The sequence below is a fragment of the Vigna unguiculata genome, chromosome 7, assembly GCF_004118075.2.
Source record: "Vigna unguiculata cultivar IT97K-499-35 chromosome 7, ASM411807v1, whole genome shotgun sequence".
NCBI lineage: Eukaryota > Viridiplantae > Streptophyta > Magnoliopsida > Fabales > Fabaceae > Vigna > Vigna unguiculata.
The window spans coordinates 6135411-6160931 of NC_040285.1; the positions used below are offsets into that span (position 1 = coordinate 6135411).

Genomic DNA, 25521 nt, shown 5'->3' on the forward strand with positions numbered 1-25521 from the left:
TTCAGACAGCGGAGTGCTTGAAGACGACACACCCGAATTGGCAGCGGAAGAAGCCATAGAGGGAGAAACCCTAAAAATTCAAGGTGCCCTGATTGAAACAACAACCACAGATCCAGAAAGACCTGAAGAAGGCGATTCAGGCGAAGTTGGTCGGCGCAGAAAACGACCGGCGTCGTCACGCGCGGCGGAGAAGGGGCGGCTGCCGGAGCTTGTGACGACGCGTGAGAACTCCGATGGCAGCGATCTCTGCGGCATTGGAGTCGCCTGGCCGAAACGAACAAAACCGTCTGGTCGTTGGTCGAAACTGCAGCTTCGGCGACAGCGACGTCGGCGACGATGACGGTGGCAGAAGCGGCGGCAATGAGCGGCTGTAGTAAACTAACCTAAGCTCTAGATACCATGTAAAATAAGGTGAAATAGGGTTTGGAATTAATCTCCCTTGTGTAAACCCTACACAAAGGATAGTTTATTTATATTGATAATGGGCCAAACCCAAAAATACATAATGGGCTGAGCCTAACACTAAACACAATATTATATCATCTAACACTTTCCATGGTAAGTATGTCTGCAAGCATGGTTTAGGAGATTCACCAAAGTGATGATGAGCCTTAAAAAGAAACAGAACCATGGGGACCACACTTTATTTGTCAAGCATTCTGATTTAGGGGGAGTAACAGTTCTATTGACATCATTGTTACTGAAAATGACAAAAAGTAGCAACAAAAGTTGAGACAATGCCTTGCCAAAGTGTTGGAATTCAAGATTATAGGAAAGTTAAAATATTTCTGAAAATGTAAGTAACTCATTCCAAGAAAGGGATCTTCATATCCCAGCATAAGTACATTATTGACCTGCTACAGGAAACCGGTAAAACAGCATGAAACCAACATGTACACCCGTTGATCTAAATACAGAGATGGGAAGTGCAGAGGGTGATATTGTGGATAAAGAAATGTACCAGAGACTTGTGAGAAGACTTATTTATCTATTTCACACTAGACCAGATATTGCGTTTGCTATGAGTCTTGTCAGGTGATTTATGCATCAACCAAAGGAAACACATTTACAAGATGCTCTTATAATTGTCTAGTATTTGAAAGGGACACCAAGAAGAGGAATTTGGTTCAAAAGGTACAAGAACGTTAGTATTGAGGCATATATTAATATTGAGTATGCAGGTTCAGTAATGAATAGAAGGTTAACTACTGGATATTGCACCTTCCTAGGTGGAAACCTAGTAACTTGGAAGAGTAAAATACAAAGTCTGATAACTTGATCTAGTACCGACGCAAATATTTTAGCAATGGCTCAAGGAATATGTGAATTGTTACTGTACAAAAAAAAAAAATTGTTTCTAACATTATTCATGGAGGTGCAATTGCTCTTTATATAGAATACATTGACATATTAACTGAAAATCCTAATTTACGATAGATATAATCTTTCTCTACAATTCTCAATCAATGATCTTGTACAATTGATATAAAATATATTATCAGTCTGTTAATCCTCCTAATTATGTAACTAAAACTATACAAGGAAATATTAACTCCAACATAATTTAAGGGCTCTTGACACTTATGGTTGTAGATTATATTGGAAGGCTCAAAGATAAAGTGGGATGAGCCTGAGGTTATATTACAACAATAAATTTGCAATCAGCATAGCTCACAATCAGTACAACATGATAGAAATAAACACATCGGAGTGGACAAACACTTTATCAAAGAAAAGCTTGACAGTGGCTTGATTAACACTCCATATGTGTCTACTCAAGGACAACTTGTAGACATACTCACCAAGGGGCTAAACAGAAGTAACTTTGAGAGAATTATATCCAAGCTGAAATGTAGAAGACTTATTTACAAGCTTGAGAGGGAGTGTCGAGATATTTTAAGAGGTTTTGGATTTTATTTTGTTGAGATATTTTAGGAAGCTCCAGATTTTACTCCCATTGGTTTTAATTATGTATATTGGTTTTATTACTAGCATATCAATCCTGCAATCTCAAGGATTTGTTTCCTACAATAGGTTGTTCTTGTTTTCTAAATTACCCGATGCATGTATGTGTATATATCATGTGTATGTAATGAGACTCAATAAGAGAGAAATAATTTTCAACTAAACTTGAGAAGAACCCTTACTGACTCTTTCAGTAAGCAATGATTTTAATGTCTAATACCATGCTTGAGGATCTTTAGATTGTGACTTTGGAGCTGCTGACCATATTTGAGATCATATTCTTGTTTTCTAGCATACACTACTTTCTCTAGTAAACATCACATTACTACTGTGTTTATAAAAATGGCAAAATAATGTGTTAATACTACACAGTAAAAAGGTACTGCAGAAAGTAAAAGACCAACATCCTTGGAAGTCATAGAATAATCCATTTTCAAGTGTTGATAACTAAGTTCTTTTGGGAAGAAGCTTTATCTATGATACTTAATAAGTGGTTATTTCTCCTGGTTATGACCTCATTCTTGCTTTCCGTCCATATTTGAACACTCTGGTGTGGGGTTTGGGTGTAATCAGAATTGTATAATATTTTACTATGGATGAACATGAGACAAAAGCATGAGAAAATATAAAACCTGAAAGGAACTCTTTTTATCAGCTGGACTATCATATGACTTCATATGAAGTGTGATGGAGTCAAAATAAGGAATCACGGCTGATTCTGCAGGAATCATGAGTCCACATATCCCAAGTAGTGCAGCAGCACAAATTGAACGAAGTAAACTTGATTTGCCGCCACCATTTGGTCCTGTCAACAGAAATAATGATTCCATATCAACATCATTACGCACAACACCCTCTGCGATGTGGAACCAATACGGTGATAAACCAACTATCTTCATCCCATGGGTTTTCTCCGACGGTTTCACATCCTGCAACAATTTAACATATAGCCATCATCTCACAAACCCAAACAAATTATGAATAAAAAGTAACTAGCCATTAGGTGATAGAGAAACACATTTATACATCTATGCTCAGAGGACTGATAGACATTTGTAATTGTCTAACAATGATAACCGTTGTAATTGCCTAATCAATGGAGTTATTGTAACTACCTAACAGCTGTAACTATCTGACCAAGATACAACCCATTTACAAGACTGTACAATATACAGAGAACAACCCATAAGTGTATTCTCTGCAAACATAAACATTATCCATCAATAACAATAACAGCACTATCAAGTTGTTACATACTACCTCAAACCCATTCGAATCTGCAAGTGTTGGGAAAACCCATCTCCTTCTTCTCCCTTCACTGAAAGGCATCAATGAATAAATAACTTCACCATTTCAGTACCACAAAACATGGATAGGTAACATCACGTTTTACAACCGCCAATTTCAAAACAGAAGAATTCCACAACATTCTGAATAGTGGAGAATGATTATTTTGTGGTATGCTTCATTTATTAAGAAATAAATAAAGATAATAACAATTAACATGACCATTGATGCACCCTTTTCCATAAACAACCCAAGAAAAGCAAGCATACATGTTAGATTCCCACATATGTCCGCCAAATCAGAGAGCCTATCACAATATGCAATTATCAAGATGAGCTATAGTCTATGATACCATATCAGATTTCATCCTAAAACCTATTGGTATAAAGTGAAGTTACACAACAAATATATAAGCCGTACACCAAGAATTGAGGCAGATGATGTGGGATTTCCCAACACCCACCTTATATTAGAAGTCTTCCAAACCAGGAGAACCTACCAGTATAGGTACTAAGAAGAGTTATAGTCTCTGATACCATGTCAGATTTCATCTTGAAACCAATTGATAGTAAATGAAACTGTCCAGATAACACTCCAAAAGTTAAGGCAAGTGATGTGGGACTAACTAACAATGTACACTGAGACTGATAGCACAACTTTCATGCTGTCTTCCCATTCCTAAATATTTTTTGAACTACTGCTCTTACTTAGCTTTATCATATGACAATGAAATATATTAGTGTTTAATATAGAGAAAATAGAGTTTGAGATTAATTTCCCTTGTGTAGAAAATACACATAGGGACTGTATTTATAATAAAGAAAATATGGACTAAACCCAAAATACATATAAAGACTAATAACAGTAGAAACAGAAAATATTAACATATTAATGATATCTTAACAATTAGTTTTTGTTAAAATATTATTCAGATTAGATATTCAGTGTTTAGTTTTCTATGCTTTGATTCTCTCCACCTTTCCTCACATAAACTGTTGTAAACACTAAACTTTACGAGCTGATTTTGCTGTCCATCTGCATAAATATTGAACAAAATCATATAATGCAATACACAATTTTCATAATACTGTTTCAGGTTTTCCAATGACTTCAATTCAATCATTTGTGCCCTAGGAGACAAATGCCCATGAAACTAAATTTAATCAACAAACTGAAGACAGATACTTGTAGCTTAAACAGATCTAATAAAACGCACTTACAAAAATTAATGCACCACAAAGAAAAATACCAATGCATTTTATCCATAAAAATACAGCAGAAGCAACTGCAATTGTTTACAAACCTTGCATGAGCGAATAAAGCTTTGGTAATAACAAGCAATGTGGATGAAAAGACAAGAATGTTTATACTGTAATGCAATTCAGTAGCGAGTTCCCTTAAAATTTCCAAAACTCGTTCTGTTGCCTTGGCATTTGCTTCATGGTACCTTTAACAAATAAACTTATCAACATATATGATTTAGCAAAAAGAATCACAGGTGTTTGACAAAATAAAAATAATAATAATAAGATACAATTATTCATATAAAAAGGTACCTTGTTAATGCAGCCTCAACCTTCGGTGTGGTAAACCATTCCTCCCCAACCTTTTTACCTTTAGAATCTAAAGCATGCCTAAGCTGTTTAATCTGTTCCTCCCCAGGGCTACCAGACCACAAATTCGGTGTAAAGCGTTTGCCTCTGAACCAAACGGCCTCATGCTCACGAGCATAAGAAATTTCCCCCTTCGGACCTCCGAATGGGGCTATAGTAGCCTTTACTCTAGAAACAACAGGAACAAAATCTTCAGTGACCTGCAATAATATTGGGACAACATTAATGTTGCATAAACAAGAGTCCAAACATGCAAACATGTATAGACAAGGTTGAGTTACATAGACCTACTGCTATGTGCAAGACCTCAGCTGCTTTTTGTACTGCAGTAAACACGTCATCTATGTGGATTCTTTTTATTCGTCCTTTCCATTTAGACTCCGCATCTTCAAAAAATTCATGAGGAATAAGAGAGAAAGAGTTTATTTTCTGATCATTCCCACCATCCAGAGAGATTACTTCACCAATCTTACAAGATGCAACTTCACATCCCGCAACCTGGAAACAAAATAACATTAAGGTAGTCTAAATATTAGGGTATAATCAAATTATTATATGGGTAAGAGTACATATATATATATATATATATATATATATATACACACACACACACACACATATATATACAAAATTGGAAAACTAATTTTGGAAATAGAATAACACTTAAAGTAATAGATCCCTATTATTAAAAAATATAATTGGATTTCAATATTATTTAGGGATATTTATGTTATATGTTGAGAATGAAGAAAATAGGGTTTGAGATTAATCTTCCTTGGGTAATCTATTCATAATAGAGAGAGGTACAATTAAAAAGAGTAACTGAAAATAAATAGAGTAAATAGAAGATATTGTTTGATATTGTGATTAACAATATCTAACACTCCCCCTCAAGCTAGAGCATACAAATCGTATGTGTCAAGCATATTACAAATATAATCAATTCTAAGTCCCAGTAAAGACTTGGTAAAAATATCTGCTAACTGATCACTTGAGTTAACAAACTCAATCTTGATGTCTTCAGACATGATCTTTTCCCAAATGAAATGACAATCAATCTCAATATGTTTGGTCCTCTCATGAAAGACAGGATTAGAGCTAATATGAAAAGCAGCCTGATTATCACACACAAGTGTCATTTGAGTAACATCTCCAAATTGTAACTCTCTAAGCAATTGCTTGAGCCAAACAAGTTCACAGGCAGCTAAGGCCATAGTTCTATATTCTGCTTCTGCACTGGATCTTGCTACAACACTCTGTTTCTTACTTTTCTACTTGATCAAGTTACCACCAATGGAGACACAATACCCAGATGTAGATCTTCTATCAAAAGGAGATCCTGCTCAATCAGTATCTGAATAGCAAACAACTCTTGTATGGTTATAAGAACCATATAACAATCCTTTTCTAGGGGATCTTTTAATATACTTCAAGATACGAATAACTACATTCCAATGATCTTCACATGGGGAATTAAGAAATTGGCTTACCAGACTAACTGCAAAGGAAATGTCAGGACATGATAAGATAATTTAATTTCCCAACCAATCTTCTATACTATTCAGGATCAGATATAGGCTCCCCTTGATTTGGTAGAAGTTTAGTATTGGGATCCATGGGTGTATCAATAGACTTTGAACTCATTAACCCAGTTTCCTCCAGAATATCCATGGCATACTTTCTCTGAGATATAACAATACCATCATTGGACTGTGCCACCTCAATACCCAAGAAATATTTGAGTTTGCCAAGATTTTTGATCTAAAAATGGTGACAGAGATGTTGTTTGAACTGAGAGATGCCATGGTTGTTACTCCTTTGTAAGAACGATGTCATCAACATATACTATCAAGTAAACACATCCATCACTCGAGTGTTGATAAAAGACAAAATGATCTACTTCACACCGAGTCATACCAAATTGCTGAACAACATTGCTAAACTTTCCAAACCAGGCCCTAGAAGATTGTTTTAGGCCATATAGGGATTTGCGAAGATGACATACCATCCCAAAAGACTCCCCCTGAGCAACAAACCCAGGAGGTTGCTCCATATAGATTTCTTCTTGCAAATCACCATTGAGGAAAGCATTTTTAACATCTAGTTGATAAAGAGGCCATTGTTGAAGAGCAGCCATGACGATAAATAAACGAACAGAAGCCATCTTTGCCACGGGGGAAAAGGTATCTCCATAATCCAACCCAAAAATTTGAGTATAACCTTTGGCCACAAGACGAGCTTTGAGGCGATCAATAGTACCACTGGGTCCAACTTTGATAGCAAACACCCACCTGCGACCAACAACAGATTTTCCAGACGATAACGGGACCAGTTCCCAAGTTCCACTGTTATGAAGAGCACTTAGTTTATCTGTCATGGCTTGACGCCAACCAAGATGGGCTAAAGTGTCACGGGCAATTTTTGGAATGATCATAGAAGAAAGAGAGGAAAGACATGTATAAAAAGGTAATGACAATCGATGATAACTCAAAGCAATATAATGGGAAGAGGGATTACGGGTAGAACACATACCTTTTCGAAGGGCAATGGGAAGGTCAGACTCAGGTGTCAAAGCCGGAGAAGACAGAGTAGTTGGCACTTGAGTGAAGTCACATGGTGGTGGTTGTGATCAATTTCGGCGACTATAAACCTAAAGAGGTGGAAAAGGAGAAGCTGACTGTGGAGCAAGAATCGAGGGTGAAGAAGACACAGTAAGAGGGTCACAAACAATAGGAACAATAAAGGTACTAGGAGAGTTGTCAGGATTGGATGGAGTCAGAGGTGAAGATTGACTCGAAGATTGACTCTTAAAATAAAGGGAGAACTCAGCAAAGGTGACATTTGCAGACACAAAATAACGGTTAAGAAAAGGAGAAAAACATTTGTATCCTTTTTGTGATCTTGTAAAATATAGTATGTTAAATATGGAGTAAGAAAATATAATTGTTGACACTTTCCCTCAAGCTGGTGAATCTGTTTCCATTCCCAACTTGGAAACAATTTGATAAATATGAGAATAGCGAAGGGCATAATAGGTATATGTAGAATGTCTATGAAAGAAGAAGATGCAAATCCATAACGTGGGGACCACGAAATCTTTCCCAATCATTGGGTGCAAGGGTTTTGCCTTACTAGCACAGCGAGAGAGGGATGCAAGTTCTGAGAGTGTCAGCCCTTTTTATCAGGTGGAATAGCCATACGTGAGTGGGAAGGTTTTGGTGGTGAATTTGGGGCCAAGAAGGCTACGAAATTGGATTGTCTCCCTCAATGTATCCTTTTTTGTTTTCTACAAATCCAGCTCATAATAAAATTCTTCCCTACTTTTACTCATCTGTGAATGTTATCAGTATTGCTTGATTTCATGACGCTATTAATTGGTATTCAGAGCACGGTTCTGGGAGTGCATGGTCTTCACCTGCAAAACCATGGAGAAACGCATGATTGGGATCAAAGAGCAATTGGAGGAGTTGAAAAACATGATTATATCACGTGACCGATCTCGTATTAGCAGACCCCACTGGCACTGATCACACAGAAGATAGAAGAGGAATGTGGAGGTGGATGGAGAGGTTGATAGCGAGGAGGGAGACGACCGAACCAGTTACACCTCTCGAAGCATGAGTAGTGACTCATCGTGAGACTTTGGAGGCAGGAAATTGAAGATTTCATTATTCATGGGGGAAGATGCTTATGGGTGGATTGTTCGTGTGGAACGATATTTTAAATTGAATTTAGTGGAAGAGGAGGAAAAACTATATGCAGTATTAATTGCTTTGTAGGATAGAGCATTGAGTTGGTACCAATGGTGGGAAGAGCAAAGTCATGAACTCAACTAGGAGGAATTCAAGGGTGGTTTGATTAGACGGTTCCAACCAGGGTTGGTGTAAAACCCTTTCGGTCCATTGCTGAGCATTAAACAAATTAGCTCAGTTATGAAATATAGGGAGAGGTTTGAAAGGGAATTTGCTCACTTGAAGAGGAGAGGATTATGTTGAAGGGATATTCCTCAATGGCTTGAAGGGGGAAATCGATGCAGAATTAAAACTCCACATTGTGGGCACATTGGAGTTGATGGATAAGGCGTTATTGTTAGAGGAGAAAAATAATGCGTCACGGAAAGTAAGGCCGATGAGTTGGGAGAGGAAAATGGGTGAAAAATATATGGCCATATATAATAGAGGCTTCACGAGGTGGGAAAAAGGAGGGAATAAAGAATGAGCAAGTAGCAAATCGATGGAGAGTGAAGGAAATGAAAAGAAAGTAATGGAGGGATGATAAAAGGTGACCCCTCCCTTTGTAAATTGCAAGCTTCGTGGAAAGCTATGGTGAGGTGAAGGCTCTCAATGAAAAAGGAGCTGATACATTCAAAGTTGGCTGTTGTGTTAAATTAATATGAGGATTTATTTTGAGAGCCCACTGACTTGCCCCCCAAAAGGGTATGTGATCATGTTGTGATTCTTAAGGAAAAAGCGAACATTCCCAATATTAGGCCCTATAGATATCCTTACAACCACAAAAATGAAATTGAAAGGTCTGTGAAGGAAATGTTGACAACGAGAATCATAAGACATAGCAACAGCCCCTACAGCAACCCTGTTATTTTGGTTAGGAAGGACAGGGGATGGCGGTTTAAATAAGGTGACATGACTGGGAAGAGCCATGATTGGATCTCAAATCAAGGTATCATCAAATCAGAATGAATGGAGATGTTCCTAAAACTACTTCCAGAACTCACTAAAGACATTATGAATTCTTAGTCATGTCCTTTGGACTTACACATGCACCATCAACTTTCCAAGCTCTTATGAATCAAGTCTTGCGCCCTTACTTAAGGAAATTCACGTTGGTGTTCTTTGATGATATCCTAATATATAGCAAAAATTAGGAATATAATAACATTTAGTGTACTCAGATCCCTATGATTCAAGAACATAATCAAATCCTTATTATTCAAATGTATAATTAGATTCATACTATCCAAGGATATTTCCGTTACAGACTTTAATTATAATTTACTAAATATGGAATAATAAAATCTGATAGCTAACAAATATGGAAATATGGTACGATTTTATTTCATTAAATAGGGAAATTTCTTAACAAATGTTTCTCATTATTAGTCAGTTAATATTGTTCCTGATTGCTACATCTCTTTTTCATTATAAATAAGAATCACATGCATACAACTCACAATTACAAACAATTCGTTCTATAGAGATAAAAAAATTATTTATGGGTCATCCTATAGTTGATATGTTTTAAGAAGTGGGTTAACCCAATTTCCTACCAGTTCTCTAACACTTTTTATTTCAATAAAGTGAAAAAACAAACTTTTCACTCACCAAGGCTTCAAAGTCAATTTCTAACCCAGTTGTTGCCCATGTGGGTGCGATTAAATTTTCCAATATTTCATTGAGCTCAGGGGTTCTATACATCTGCAAAATTTCATCGACCACATTCTTTATTCTACAAAATTCCATATGATTGACCTCTCTCCATTCAAGTAGCTTCACAAGCTGCACAAATACAGTGAACAATCAGACACAAAAATGAACATGCAGAATGGTTAAAATAAAAAAAAAAAAAAAGTGTAAGGTTCTAAATATAAAAGGTAATGAAAATATAGTACAGTAAATTTTATTCCACTTTAAATATTGACTGTGTAAGAGATGTAAATAAGGATTAGGCCAATAGTCTCAGACCAATCTAGGAATAAAACTTGCGACTAATCTCCACTTAATTGGCAGAAAATTAAAAACGAAAAGAACACGAGATATCCTAAAATATTGAAAATATTATTCTCTTGGCTGTACAAATTAGAATTAATCAGACGATTCTCTTTAATGATATAAATCTGAATGAAACTTCTTAATAAAGGCTCAATAACCAACACATAATATTGGAGACCAAAATGGAAAAAAGGAATTTTGCATCATCTAAATAGAAAAGAAAAAATGTCAATTCAAGTCTCTTGCTCAAATAAAAGCAAAAAAGTATGAACCATGACATAAAACAGTCGTGACATACAACACTTTTGCAAGAACTTGTTTCTATCTAAATTTCCATCAACAATATAAAGTTCGGACACTCCTCTTCAATGGTGTGTCTCCCTATCCGACACATATATGACACCAACCCACGTATGACATTGGTGCACCACATATCAGCCAATGCTGAAGTGCCAAATTTAAAAAACGATTTCTAATGTCTGACACAGCTCTGATATGACTCCAACAAAGTTTAATGAGGACAGGCAGTGATTTTCTTATTCTAGAAATCCATAAAACTTAATGAGAAAGTTTCTATTATAATTATAGAAATAAGAAGCAGAGCCTATATAATGAAGAATATCAAGAGTTAGGAACATTTTATTTATTCTTGTATCATATCTTCATATATTATGATATTCTCTGAGGTTGTTAATTCTCCTTAGATGAACCCCGCTAGACAGTGTTTTTCAATAATCATGATCAAGACTAAAATGAAATAGATTCTTTTATACTTTTCAAAGTTTAGACTCATTTTTTTTATTAGGCAACATAATGTTTTAACTATTTATATTAGACTAACTTTTAAATAGATGATTTCGAATATAAAATTTTGAATGTCAATTTAAAAAATTAATAGTAATGCTCAATATAAATATATTCAAGTTGCTATATCTAAAATTTTGGAGGTTATAACGTCCTTATTCATTATCTATGTTCATGTCCATGCTTTATAGAATTTGGATGACCCTGGCCTAAATTTCTTATGTCTCACTTCACTGATCTCATCCTTTCATCATCCAAACCTCACTAGTGGCCAAACAAGTTCATAATCATAATCTAACTGGTGTAATTTCCGTCCAAAACAAGCAGCTAGAGCAGCAGGAACAACTCAAATTGTACTCATCTTTGCTACAAGAGAAAAAGCCTCATCTTAGTTGATTACTCCTTTGCAACCAATCCAGCTTTATACTGTCTAGTGATCCATCTATCTTATGTTTCACTGTAAATTCATTAGCACATCCAAGTCCATTTTAAGTGAATTTGTACAATGAATACCTTCAACTCAAAGCAATCCAACAAGCTTCTTCTTCAATCATTGCAGCACACAAGCTAGTAACTCCTTGGCCATGGTTATCCATGCTATTAATTGTACTTTTCTTAGTTATTCTCAAATCCAAATTGGGCATCAATGTCACGTTCTTCAATAATAGCCATATTAGAACTCAAGATATTAAATATTTCAACTTCTAAACTCCCCAACCTTCTCTCAACTTCTTAATGCGTACCGAATGCTTAACATTAATAGCAAAGTACTCCATCGTTTTCACTAGCCCTTTGCTTCTCCCCTAATTACACAAAACCACGACACCTGACACAATGCTTACTAGTGTCAAGGTTTCAAGCAACAATTCAGTTACTACCAACATAGCAAGTTCTTAAGAAACCTAGTTTCAAGATAGTAATAATAGAATCTTTAGCTGCATTTTATTTGTAGCAAACAATAATTCCTTTCAAAAGCACAGTAAGAAAATGACCAAACAAAAACACCTATTTCTCCAAAATAAGAAAATCCAAATACAAAAGCCTTTAAAGCCCCAAAACATTTCCAGTACGAAATTTCTTTTCTACTTGCTACTAAAAGTTTTCAAGGCCAACGTGCGTAGCAATGAATTATAATATATAAGTGGGGTCTGACCTGCACCTTACAAATCGTTTTTGACGTTGAGTTATTTATAAACTCACTTAGTAAGAGGTTTCTTTAAGGATAAAAAAATAACTTTATTAATGAAGAGAGATGATATAGTACAAAGTGTACTCAGCATAGACATCCAAATTAGTTTACATACCCAAAAGTTGAGAATCATGAACTGTGTCATGCTTGTTTCATATATATTTAAACATAAAAGTATAATACAACTTAGAAATTAAAGCTAACATTAGTTCTTCAGATTGAATAATGAAGCATCAATTAGTGAACAAAAATAAAAACATTAATAATCCTTTTATTTTCAGGCCAGCACATGTGTTTATGCTAGAGAGCAAGAACTATAATGACCAACCTTCAAAAAAGAAGCACTTGAATATAGTATGAACAATAATTTTTTGCAGGTAATCAATATGAGCACCTTTAAATTTGCAATTCATCATATTGAAGGTTGCAATCATAGTACAACTAATTTTCATTCTATATTTGACAAAAAAATAACTGCTTTACAGTATATAGGATACAAACAAGTTAATAATAACCTTTGCTGAAGAAACACAAGTAAATTCTGGAATTGAGCACGTTAAACTGCTCATAAGTTTGCATGTTTCTGTGAAACAAAAATAATGAAACAAGTCCAAATTTAGGTACAAAACGCCATTATAATAATAGCAATATAAATGTAAAGTACATAATTGAGAATATTTTGAATTGCAATAAAAAGATTGAAATTAATAAAGTAGTATAGCAAACCTTTTGTACAAGTACATTACTCTCTATTGTAATATAACTAACAGACCTAAAGAGATTATCAAACATTCAAAGATCAAGTACAAGATCCATGGATAAAGAGACAGGGGATAAAGAATTCAACAAATCCAAGAGGATGCAAAGCGAAGATCAACAAGATTCAAGACTAGAAAGCTATTAAAGCGTTTCTACTTTATTTTATTTCTTTAACATCTTACACGTCCTTATCTCTAATATTAACAACCCAGCATAAAATCAAGTGCGAACCTTGTCTTTAATCTATTAATCACAGTTTAGTATTTTTTAAACTGGATTTTCAAATAATAAAATATTATAACAAATAATAAAATATTATAACAGTTTAAAAATCATAAAAACTATAAAATTAAATATTTATATGTACAACAACAATTCAAAACAAGCACAACAGCTTAACATTTCAAAACAGCACAGCAGCTTAAAAATCAACAGAAACCCATATAATTTCAACATAAATGATAATTTTAAAATCAAAATATATAGTTTTTTGGTTTTAAGTATTTATTTTCTCATTTTGTTTAGGTTGAAGGAATATAAAACAGAATATATAGGCAGATAAATAATAACAACTCTACATGTGATACAGCCCGACATGAGATGCTTCTATATGTGTGGTAAAGGAAAATTATTTGAAGTGACATTCAATTCCTTTATTCTAGTTATTCTGAAAGTCTTGGACCAATTGCATTTTATCTCTTATTTTATCTTCTTTCTAAGGTATTCTTCTTTCTTTTATAGACTTTTGTTTCATTATTTTCTACTATTTGTGTCCAATTATTCATTTTATTTACTTCTAAGCACATGTAATATTTTATTTATGACTAGTTGAGTAAAACAAATGTCGGCACCAATACCAAATTCTTCTAGTTCTAACTTAAAAATTACAAGTTCATTTCAAAAGATGTTCAACAAGTTGATTATGCTTCTTTATGGGCATATGTCAATTTATTAGACAAAGGGACAGACGGGGGAGGAAACAAGAGATGGTTTTGTAATTTTTATCAAAAAGATTTTAAATGTTCTTACCCTAGAGTAAAAGCTCATTTATTGAGAATTCATGGGTCTAGAATTAGTGTGTGCTGCTCAAACATCAATGAAGAATATTTGGTTGAATTGAATCAATTGTTGAATTGGCAGAAAATAGAGTTAAACCTAAGCATGTTCCCTTGCCCACTAAAGATAGATATGAAACTATTTCATTAAAAAGGAGGAAGAGGGCTTCAACATAGAGGATAGAGACAATAAGAATGCTCTCATAGCTAGAATGCTTTATTCCTCTACTATGCCTTTTAACCTTGCAAGAAACCCCTATCATGTGAATTCATATTTGTTTGTTGCAAATCATATTATCAACGACTTTATCCTCCTGAATACAATGCATTGAGGACCACCCTATTACAACAAGAGAAAACACACGTTGAGAGGTTACTTAGACCAGTTAAATCAACTTTAAACGAAAAGGGTTAGCATAGTCTTTGATCGATGAACGGATTTACAAAGAGGATCGTTAATTTATTTTATGGCCAATAGTGAGGGGGTCCTATATTTTCAAAATATGTTGATGCTTCAGATGAAATAAAAAATAAGCATTACATAGCTAGCATAATGACTAAGTTATTAAAGAAGTAGGGGAAGAAAATTGTGTGCAAGTTATAACAAATAATGCTCATATGTGTAAAGTTGTTGGAATGATCATTGAAGGTTTATTTCCTAAAGTTTTTTGGACACCTTGTGTTGTGCACATATTGAATATCACCTTGAAGAACATATGAATAGCAAAGAATGTTGAAGGTAATGATATTGTCTATGGTGAATGTAGTTGGATTATAGAAATTATTGATGTTTCTCTTATCAAGAATCTTATCATGAACCACTCCATGAGATTGGCCATTTTCAATTGTTTTTCACATTTGAAGTTACTTGTTGCAGATACACGCTTTGTATCTGCTATAGCGATGAGAAAGATTTTAATTTTTGAAACATTAATTGCAATCCATGGTCATTAGCGAAGAATGGAGTTCTTATAGAGAGAATGATATGGGCAAAGCACAAGCTATTAAATATTTTGTTTTGAATAATGTATGGTAGGAAAAAATTACATATATTCTAGCTTTGATTGACCCTATATTTAACATGGTTAAAGCTTGTAATTCAGATAGTCCTACTCTTCATTTGGTCTATTGAGATGTGGGATACCATGATAGAAAAAATGAAGACAGTTATATATAGGCAATAAGAAAAAGAAGGAAATGATACATAAGCATTTTATGAAGTAGTTTACAATATACTAATAGCAAGGTGGACTAAAAGTTGCACTCCTCTCCATTGTGTGGCTCATTCTCTGAATCTTAGGTAAACGTATCTTATCAATACATATTTTTTTTAATAATTTACATCTAAATAATTAGAAAGTTACTAATTTTTATATATAATATTTTATCAATTTGTATTCATAGGTATTATAGTGATAAATGACTTCAAGAGACTTCAAATACGATCCCCAAACATGAGGATGAAGAGATTTGTAAGGAGAGGAATAAGTGTATGGAAAAGTTTTTCACAATTAGTGACGAGAGAAGAAAGGTTGCACTTGAATATGTAGATTTCTCATCAAAATCAAATAGATTTTCTTCTACTCAATTGATATCTAGATATTAGATCTTAAATATTGGTGGGTGGGTGGTGCAAGGTTCTTTTGCCCCTCTCCTACAAAACCTAGCATTGAAACTTCTTGTGCAACCTTGCTCATCATCTTGTTAAAGGAATCGGAGTACTATTCATTCATTTACCCGTTAAAAAGTAATAAGTTGAATCCTAAAAGAACAGAAGACTTGGTTTATGTTCATACAAATTTGCGACTTTTGTATATGAAGTATGAAGAATATAACCAAGGAGCATTAAGATGTGGACACTAGTGGAGATGCATAGGATGACTTTGATGATGTTAGAAACCTTAGAGCACCAACATTATCTCTTCATAAACCAGATATGGAAGTTGTCTTATTTACAACTGATTCTCAAGGAGGGGATGAAATTGACACTATTCTTATTTCTAAAATATAGGCAATAAATAGTAATTTACAATTTTTATTTGTTAAAATGATTAAAACTATAATTTGTCATTTCTAATTCATATATACAATTGAGTTTAATATATTTAGTATATTCAATTTAGATATTACTTATTAATAATTTTTCAATTGTGGCATGATTTGAAAAGCATTACAATATCATTACATATTTTTCAAAATAAAATGAATTGTCTTATCGAATACGTGCCGTATCCTATATTTTTCAAGATAAGATCAATCGGCGTCTAATAATCGTATAGTATTTATGCATTATAGGTAGTAAGTAGTTGCATTGAAAAATTGATATACATTGTACCTATGAACTGTTACCACTAATTACCTAGACAAGGTCTTTTTCCTGTACATTTCGTGTTCCTAATGTAATTTTCTTCAATAAATAACAAAGATCCGCCGAGGGATCATCAATCTCTGAAACTCTTTTTAACATATTTTTAATCCTACGTAGAACTACACATTCGAGAATTTTGACAAGCTGCGGTACAAAAAGGAAATACAATGTATGTAGTTTTATAAGCAATCCTATGATATTGATAATGAGGAGACATTAACTCTACTAGAAAAAATGAATATTGTTAAAATCATCCCTTATTGGTAGCTTATTTTGGCAGGAAATTGCAACAATTTGATGCGAAAAATTGTCTTGCTTGGACATCTAGAGAAAGAAGTCTACAAAGAGATTCGTCTCAATTTTAACATAATAAAGTGAGCATATTGAAAAAAAAGACTTATGTGGACTTAAGTAGTTACCCTGTACTTGATTTGGTAGACTCAATCAAGTTAAGATCTCCTTGGGTATCAAGAGAGTCAAGATGACCATACTGTGTTAATTAGCCGTATCTTTAAAGGGAAACACCTTTAAAGAGAAACTTACCCTACCCTTGGTCTATGTAGATGACAAGATTGTTATAGAAGATGATAAATAAGAGAAACAAATCTAGAAAGAGATAGAAGTTACTTGAGGTAGAAGTTACCTGAAGAAAGACATCTTCATCTCCAAAAGAAAGTATGTACTTGACCTTCTCAAAGTAACAGGTAAGATCGATTGTGTTAAATGTATTTACAATACATGGGCCTATGCCCATCTCCTTGTAATATATTTGTGCAATTCATATATAATATCTTCCTAACTTGTGCTCAAACATATGAGGACTCATCAACATGTTATTCATCTTAAGTTTAGACAAATTGCAAGGTCATTGGAGTTACCATATGTTGAATATAGAGAAAATATGGTTTGAGATTAATCACCTTTGTGTAGAAAATACATATAAAGGTTGTATTTATAATAAAGAACATATGGGCTAAACCCAAAATACATATGAAGAATAATAACAATAGAAACAGAAAATAAGATATTAAAGATATCTTAACACTCCCCCTCAAGCTGGTGCATACAAATCGTATGTACTAAGCTTGTTACAATATAACTAATTCCCGATCCTCGTAAAGACTTAGTGAAAATATTTGCTAACTAATCACTTGAGTTAACAAACTCAGTCTTGATATCTCCAAACATAATCTTTTCTCAAATGAAATAACAGTCAATGTCAATGTGTTTAGTCCTCTCATAAAAGACAGGATTAGAACTGATATAAGTGTCACATATAAGTGTCATTTGATTGTAACAGAGGGTAAATTATCTCGAGAGGACAAAGAGGAAAACAAAGATTTGTTACCAATAATGTGATCGATGGCACCTGAGTCGGACACCCAAGGACCAACAGACGAAGATTGAGTCAGACCAGCAAAAGATGTACATGTGTGGGCAAAAGAAGCCGTGAAACTAGAAAGCTTATAATCCTCACTCCATTTGAGAAATTCATTGAAGAGAGCATATTTGTCGGTGGCGGAAACAAATGAATGAGGATCCGCAGAAGATGGTTGTGACGGAGGATCAACGTGTGCAACAACAACAGATCGAGGAGGATGACCATGTAAGGCATAACACCGATCAATTTTGTTTCTATTGTTATTATTCTTCATATGTATTTTGGGCTTAGCCCATATGTTCTTTATTATAAATACAGTTAGAAGTGGAGTTTTAAGCCTAACTCAACCCCATAAAACCAGCTTGTAAGGTGAGGATTGCACCCACCTATATATTGTGAATTGGCCTTATCTCTAGTCGATGTGGAACTTCCAACACACTCCCTCACGCCGAGGTATATTCATCTCGTGCGTGAGACTAGAAATTAGTGGGTGGTCCATTAGTGGCCCAATAGCGGGTGGAACAGAATGTCACAGAAATCTCGCTATGATAGACTTTTTTTTAAACTATGGCTCTGATACTAAAGCAGAGTTGGCATGGACAGGTGGATCAGCAAAAGGTTGACAAGGCACACGCACAAGGGTGGAACAAGTAGAGGAAAAATTGGGTATAACAGTAGAACCCAAAATTTGATCACGGACATAGGAATATTTTTCAGCAAGCCCGTGTAACATCACAACCATGAAGAAGCGTGATCATTGCTCAATTTCCTGAACAGGAGTAGAGGCCCGTGTAACATTAAGCAGGTCGTGATAGACACCATATAGACGTTGAGTGTCATTGGTGTACAGTAATTTGGCCTGTTCCCAAACTTCATAAGATGTGTCGTAGGCACAAAACAATGGTTTCAAAGAAGCGTGAATCGTATACTTGAGAACCATGCAGAAGTAAGCATCAATTCTTTTCCAACGAGGAAACTCACTAGTATTAACATCAGTCACTTTGCGGGTAAGATAATCAAGATACTCCTGACTCTTAAGCCAAAGTTTAACATCGCACACCCATGTCGAGTAATTCATGCCATCTAACTTATCAGTGGGCAACTGCACATTGACATTTGGAGGAAAAATGGACGAATCAGACATAGAGGCAATGGAAGTGGACGAAGTAGCTGCGGAAGATGCCATGGAGGAGAGAAAGAAACCCTAAAAATTGAAAGTGCTCCAATGGAAACACAAAGCCCAGATCTGGAACGCCGGTCAAAACTAAAACTTCGGCGACGGTGGCGGCCGACGGCTTAGGAGTGACCGGCCATTGTGGACAGCGGCCGGCGACGGTGGACGATGGCCGACAGCGCTGGCAAACCAGAGACAAGGGCAGGAAAAAAAATTCTTAAGCTCTAGATACCATGTTGAATATAGAGAAAATATGGTTTGAGATTAATATCCCTTGTGTAGAAGATACACGTAGGGGCTATATTTATAATAAAGAACATATGGACTAAGCCCAAAATACATATGAAGAATAATAACAATACTATAGAATTGGGAGTGATGAAAGTAGTTCTACAGTGAATAAGGGTCAATATCATAAACTTGTAGGGAAGCTCCTTACACTAGATCTAACATAGCTTTTGTCATGAGTGTATTCAATCAGTTCATGTGTTATACAAGGGAGTGATATTTACAGGATACAAACACAATCCATCAATATTTGAAGACAAGTCCAAGAAGAGAAATGTTATTCAAGAGGAATGAGAAACTAAATATGTAGGTGTATGTATATGCATATTATGCAAGGTATGTTAATATAAAATGTAGTTGCAAATTCTAGTGCAAAGGTTGAACTTTGAGTGATGGCACATGGGATGTGTGAATTGTTATGGTTGAAAATTATTTTGAATGATCTTAAAGTTAAATTGAAGATCCTATGAGTGTCTATTGCAATAATAAGTCAGTTATTGAACTTGCCCATAACTCAGTTTCAACAACCAAGTACGTAGACATAGATCTACACTTCATTGTAGAAAAACTGGCCTTATCACCCCTGTCATGTCCCACTTGGGACTCATTTCATTTTACAAAGGGTCTTCCCACAACAATGATTTCGAATGGAATATATTCATTCACAAGCTTAAGAGTGTTGAGTAGAAGAAAATATTTTGTTCAGTTACATGAAGTGTGTGTAGTCATTACCAGTGTAGTACAATAAGATACTAGATATCTTCGTAATCATTCCTCTAGGAGAGCTTTCTATCTAACGTGTCTATATATATATATATAATGTACGGTTTCCAATTCAATTAAGATCTTTTTTTTCCTCTCATATAGCCAAATCCTTTTCAAGTCAAACAATTAAAAATTACCCTGAATTTTGGATGCAATCTCATAAGAAGGAGGATTCAAGAGAAGATTCCTTATATACCTGCGAAGCAAAACATAAATTAAGCATCTAATGTGGATTATAGAATTAATTGCCAGGACACTACTTTGAGCTAAAGTTAATTATTAAAACTAAAATAAAAGGGGGGGAAATAGGAAAAATAAACAATTCAAACTGAAAATTGTAGTCCAGTTGAGTCAATGAATTACACAATTAAATGGTTCAAAACTAGAAAATATAAACGAAATAAACAGCTAACTCAACACAGTGAGACAATATACCCACATCTTACAACGAAGCTAACTTCACCCTTCCATCACTCCCTTGAAACTTTTTTCCTTTTCTAAACTTCTTTCCAGTGTTAAGGGGAACACAAAAACTTTAGGTTGCAAACTAAATAAAAATAAATAAAACAACCAAACTAAATGGAAAATTAAAACAATCAAAACAAACAAACCATCATGCAAACGCAAATAAACCAGCTTTTATAACTTTGGACTTCTTTCATAATAGATGTCTTCTTCCCATGTATAGGGAAATTTAGCTCATGGATTGCCTTATAGATAACTAGCTTGTTCTTTGGTCATGGGTTTTGGTTTGGTCCCCCTCATGGATTTTCTCATTTTTAATGATATTTCATGAGCTTATAAAAGAAAAATCTTGCAAATGCAAAAATGCATCAACAAGAAAAAAGAAAATTTTAGTGGTTGTCCATAATAAAGAATTAATAATGAAAAAACATAAAGTTTGAGGGACAGCAGACTCAATACCAGCATATCAAAAAAAGAATTTTCGCTGTTGTGAATCTCTTTGGTTCTTTGGCAACAAGTAACATGCATTCTATTCTACTATTGCAGAACTCAAATTTAGTACGGCCTTTTTGGTTGTTTGCAGCCAAGGAAGTCAAATAAGACTACTCAAGTGGGTTGGACTCCCATTAAAATGGGATGGATAAAATGCAATACAGATGCAACATAATTTGATCATGGAAGAAAATCAGCTTGTGGTGGTATCTTTAGGAATTCGAAAACAGAAATTATGGGTTTTGTTTCAATAATTTTACAACTACAGTCAGCCTTTGAATCAGAGCTTATGGGAGCTATACATGCTATCAAGATTACTATGCAAAAAAGGTGGAGAGCTCTTTGGATTGAGACTGATTTCTTGCTTATTATGAAATCTTATTATGATAGTTCCTTGGTACCCTGGAAGCTAAGTAATAGATGGCTTAACATTTTAGAGTCCATCAAAAGTAAACGTTTCGGATTCTCTCATATTCCCAGATGATGGTTTAGCAGCTTATGGTTTGAGATCTTCTGTTTTTTCTAGGTGGACTATACCTACTTTTATTGTTTCTGACTTTTGTTGAGATAGGTATGGCCTTCCGCACTTTCATTTTTGTTAGTGGATTTGGTTTGCCTCCCCACTTTTGAATTTTATTTCCCCATCATAATTATTCTAAGAATCTTGCATATGATTGATATTAGTTTTAGAGCTAACTTAGTTGAGTTTGCAACTTGTATACTGATGTTATAGCATTCTTTCTTTCCTTTGATTTAAAAAAAAAAAGGATAGAACTAGTATTTTATAAAATGAAAAGGATGACTATGTAATAAATAGGAAAAGTTTAAAGGCAAGTGGGTCAAATAATTATCATGGAGTAATTTTAAACATAATACAACAAAAGAAAAAAGGAATCCGTCACTCACAGAACTGGTAATCCATTGCAACTTAGTGGAAGTAAGACTTTTAACAAAGAAGGTATTCCTTCCGTTTGAATGGCACCTAAAATGCAAGACACTGATTTAGGAAAAAGCAAATGACATGAGAAAAATTGACAATCCATCATTATTAATATACAAACCAATTTGAGTAGATGTTCCAAGAGTTAAAGGTCGAGCCCTATGTCCCGATGATACAGTTGCATTTCGAAAATTAACCTCAGCACCAAGGCCATAAAGCTCCTTTACCTATGTTCAAAAGTGAAATAAACATGTAATATTAAATGACTCATTAGTGTACCATTCATTTAAAAAAGGCAATTGAAAAAAGTATATACAATTTGTTTAAATACCTTGACCAAGAGATCAGAGAGAGGGTTGCCATCAAACCATTCAAAATGTCTAGAACTACATTCTCCCCATAACAGACCCCCCTCACCAAATTCTCCCCATTTGCATGTTCCTATGAAAACAATATTCAAATGCATAACAAAGATGAGGGAAACAAAAAGTATTTATGTCTACTAATTATCTCTCTATTCTATCAAAGTTACTCCAGTCAGGTGGAGACCTCCAATCAATACTTGGGTTAAATGTAACATTGGTAGAGACCTCCAACCAATATCTAAAAATGATCTCTATATACTCTGTTACATTGACACCATTTTCTGATAAGAACAATTACGTAACCAGAACCTTGATAACATTGGTCACAGTTTTGGATTTTATTTTTATTTTAATTTATATATATATCAAATAAATATTATAACAAAAAGGAGAAAGTACAACTATATACAGGATAGAATCTACCAAAGCAAAAAATCTTTTTATATAAAGGAACATCAAATCTAACATGTGAGCTCTGACATGTCCTTCACATAAAGTCACCTTGTAAACCAAAATCCGGCCCAATATTTTCATAAAAGGAATAGCGTAGAATGAGAAAGTACAAACCACAAGAATCCTGCTTTAAAGATGTATGCAAAAATAAGTGATGATATTGACAAGTACGAAGCTTTGTAACAATTGCTTCTTCTGTCAAGCAATCTTCAGAGGAATATGTTTTCATAGTCTCTAGCACCATGTTAATGCAATAGCCCCTCGCAGAATAAGATATTCCTACAATAAAAAGACATGTTTCAAGCTTATCATTTCAATGTTATTATAGTTATAGAAATACGGAGCAGATCCTATATTCTCCAGTTTAGAAGAAAATTATTTCTTTCTCATTATATCTCATTACATACACACACACACACACATAATATATATATATATATATATATATATATATATATATATATACATTTGTTGGATAATTTTGAAAATAAGAACAGCCTATTCCACGGAACAAATCTCGGAGATTGTGGGATTCTTATGCTAGTAATAAAAACAAGATAAATGTATAAATTTAAAAACAACAGGAATAATGTTTGAAACCTCCTAAAATATATTTTGACACTCACTCAAGCTGGTGAAAAGTGTTCTCCATTCCCAGCTTGGACATAATTCTCTCAGAGTTACTATTGTTCAGCCCCTTGGTGAGTATGTCTGCAAATTCTACTTCAGTAGAAACATATAGAGTGCAAATCATGCCACAGTCAAGTTTTTCTTTGATAAAATGAATGTCCACTTCAATGTGTTTAGTTCTATCACGTTGTATTGGGTTGTGAGTTATATTTATATAAAATTCATGTTAGGCATCACTTATGTCCTCTCAGCTAGAATGACACACCATAGTCCAACAATCATTTGCCATCACATGAAACAATTTATTGAAAAACAAAGAACAAATAAAATAAAACAAAAACAAAGGGTGGGTGTGGCGGGTAGGGGAACCAAACCCATGTTCAAGAAAATACAAACAAACTCCCTTAAAACTTAAGAAAAACGAAATAAAGGGAGCTAATACCTATTATGAAAAAATTGTAGCCTAATAACGTGGGGAAGAGACTCGAACTACTAGAACTCGTGTCTTTTATCAATCCTCAAATTTGCAAGCTTATTTGCACAAGAATTTCCTTCACAAAAGATGTATATTACTTTGAACACCATAGCGTCACAAATCTTCATGAATTTCCACCATCTCCCTCAAAGTGACCACGGAACAATTTGAGGACATACAAAGACTCAACAAACCAAAGTAGAATCAATTCCAACCACATCCGCCTATAATCATCAGTCTAGGATTTCTTAATAGCCAAAATAACCCGCATTATCTCAGCATATAAAGAATTTTGAGTCTAGGGATTTTTGCTCTTGTGGATTCCAAGAAAATCCTAGTTGTGGCTAGTCCCAAAGGTTATTCTTTTCCACCTTGTGTTTTATATGTTGATGATGTCTTTGTTTTCTGTAAAGCTAACAAAAACACTCTGGATCACCTAATGAAATTCCTCCATTTGTAAGGAATGGTTTCTGGACAACGGTCGAATCCTGCTAAGAGTCAATTTTATAGTATAGATGACTCTACCCATTTCAATAGGAAGATTAAACATTTACTTGGCTGCAATATAGGCTCATTTCCTTTATCTTATTTAGGTGTTCCTATCATGTTGGAGGACACCAGAAACTCAATATTTTCAGCTCCTGGCTGATAAAATTCATTTGAAACTTGCCTCTTGGAAATGTAAAGCTCTTAGTATGATGAGAAGAATTCAATTGGTGAACTCGGTTATTATTGGTTAGTGTTAAGCGGAGTCAATTGTGTAATAATAAATTTGAAGGGGGTCTGCATGTTGTGAATACTCAGGTTGAAAATAAGACTTATTTGCTTAGATTGGCTCGCGATTTTTCTTCTAGCTATATGCCTTGGCCTTTATTATGAGAGCAAGATTTTTTAAATCTACATATAATAAGATTGTTGTACAAGTCATCCTCTATTTGGCTTGGCATTAATGATTGGTATGATACTATCTCGGATTATACTGATTGGATTGTTGATAATGGTGATTAAATTAATTTCTGGTATGACAAATGGTGTTCTAGTAGCTGTATTTCTCTTATGGTTGGTGTTCCTAATTAGAGAGAGCCTCAAGCTTTTGTCAAAGTATTACACGCCTAGAATGGTAGTGGTTGGTCTCTCTCTCCTCTCTTATATAATATCCCTAGTCAGCAAAATCTAAAACATTTTATTCTTATTGAATTGTCTGATATCCCTGTTTGATATTTAGATGATTATGGCTATTTATGATTTAATGAGTCAGAAGCTTGCTAGAAATTTATTTATTACTCCCACTCTTCCTATTGATTGGGGAAAGTTTATTTGGATG

The 25521-nt window shown here is 34.3% G+C and overlaps 1 protein-coding gene across 1 annotated transcript in view; it reads right to left on the reverse strand.

The window, feature by feature from the left end:
- The window catches only part of LOC114189587 (DNA mismatch repair protein MSH1, mitochondrial), a 42402-nt gene that overhangs the window by 5323 nt on the left and 11558 nt on the right, over positions 1–25521 (reverse strand). Inside the window, exons 9-20 of the mRNA XM_028078193.1 lie at positions 23207–23371; positions 22606–22715; positions 22396–22501; positions 22241–22316; positions 20515–20573; positions 13103–13170; positions 10208–10381; positions 5157–5363; positions 4809–5065; positions 4556–4699; positions 3226–3283; positions 2598–2894 (exon numbers count right to left, since the gene is read on the reverse strand). Of these exons, the coding sequence (XP_027933994.1) occupies positions 2598–2894; positions 3226–3283; positions 4556–4699; positions 4809–5065; positions 5157–5363; positions 10208–10381; positions 13103–13170; positions 20515–20573; positions 22241–22316; positions 22396–22501; positions 22606–22715; positions 23207–23371 (1721 nt within the window). The remainder of the gene's footprint in view (positions 1–2597; positions 2895–3225; positions 3284–4555; positions 4700–4808; positions 5066–5156; positions 5364–10207; positions 10382–13102; positions 13171–20514; positions 20574–22240; positions 22317–22395; positions 22502–22605; positions 22716–23206; positions 23372–25521) is intronic.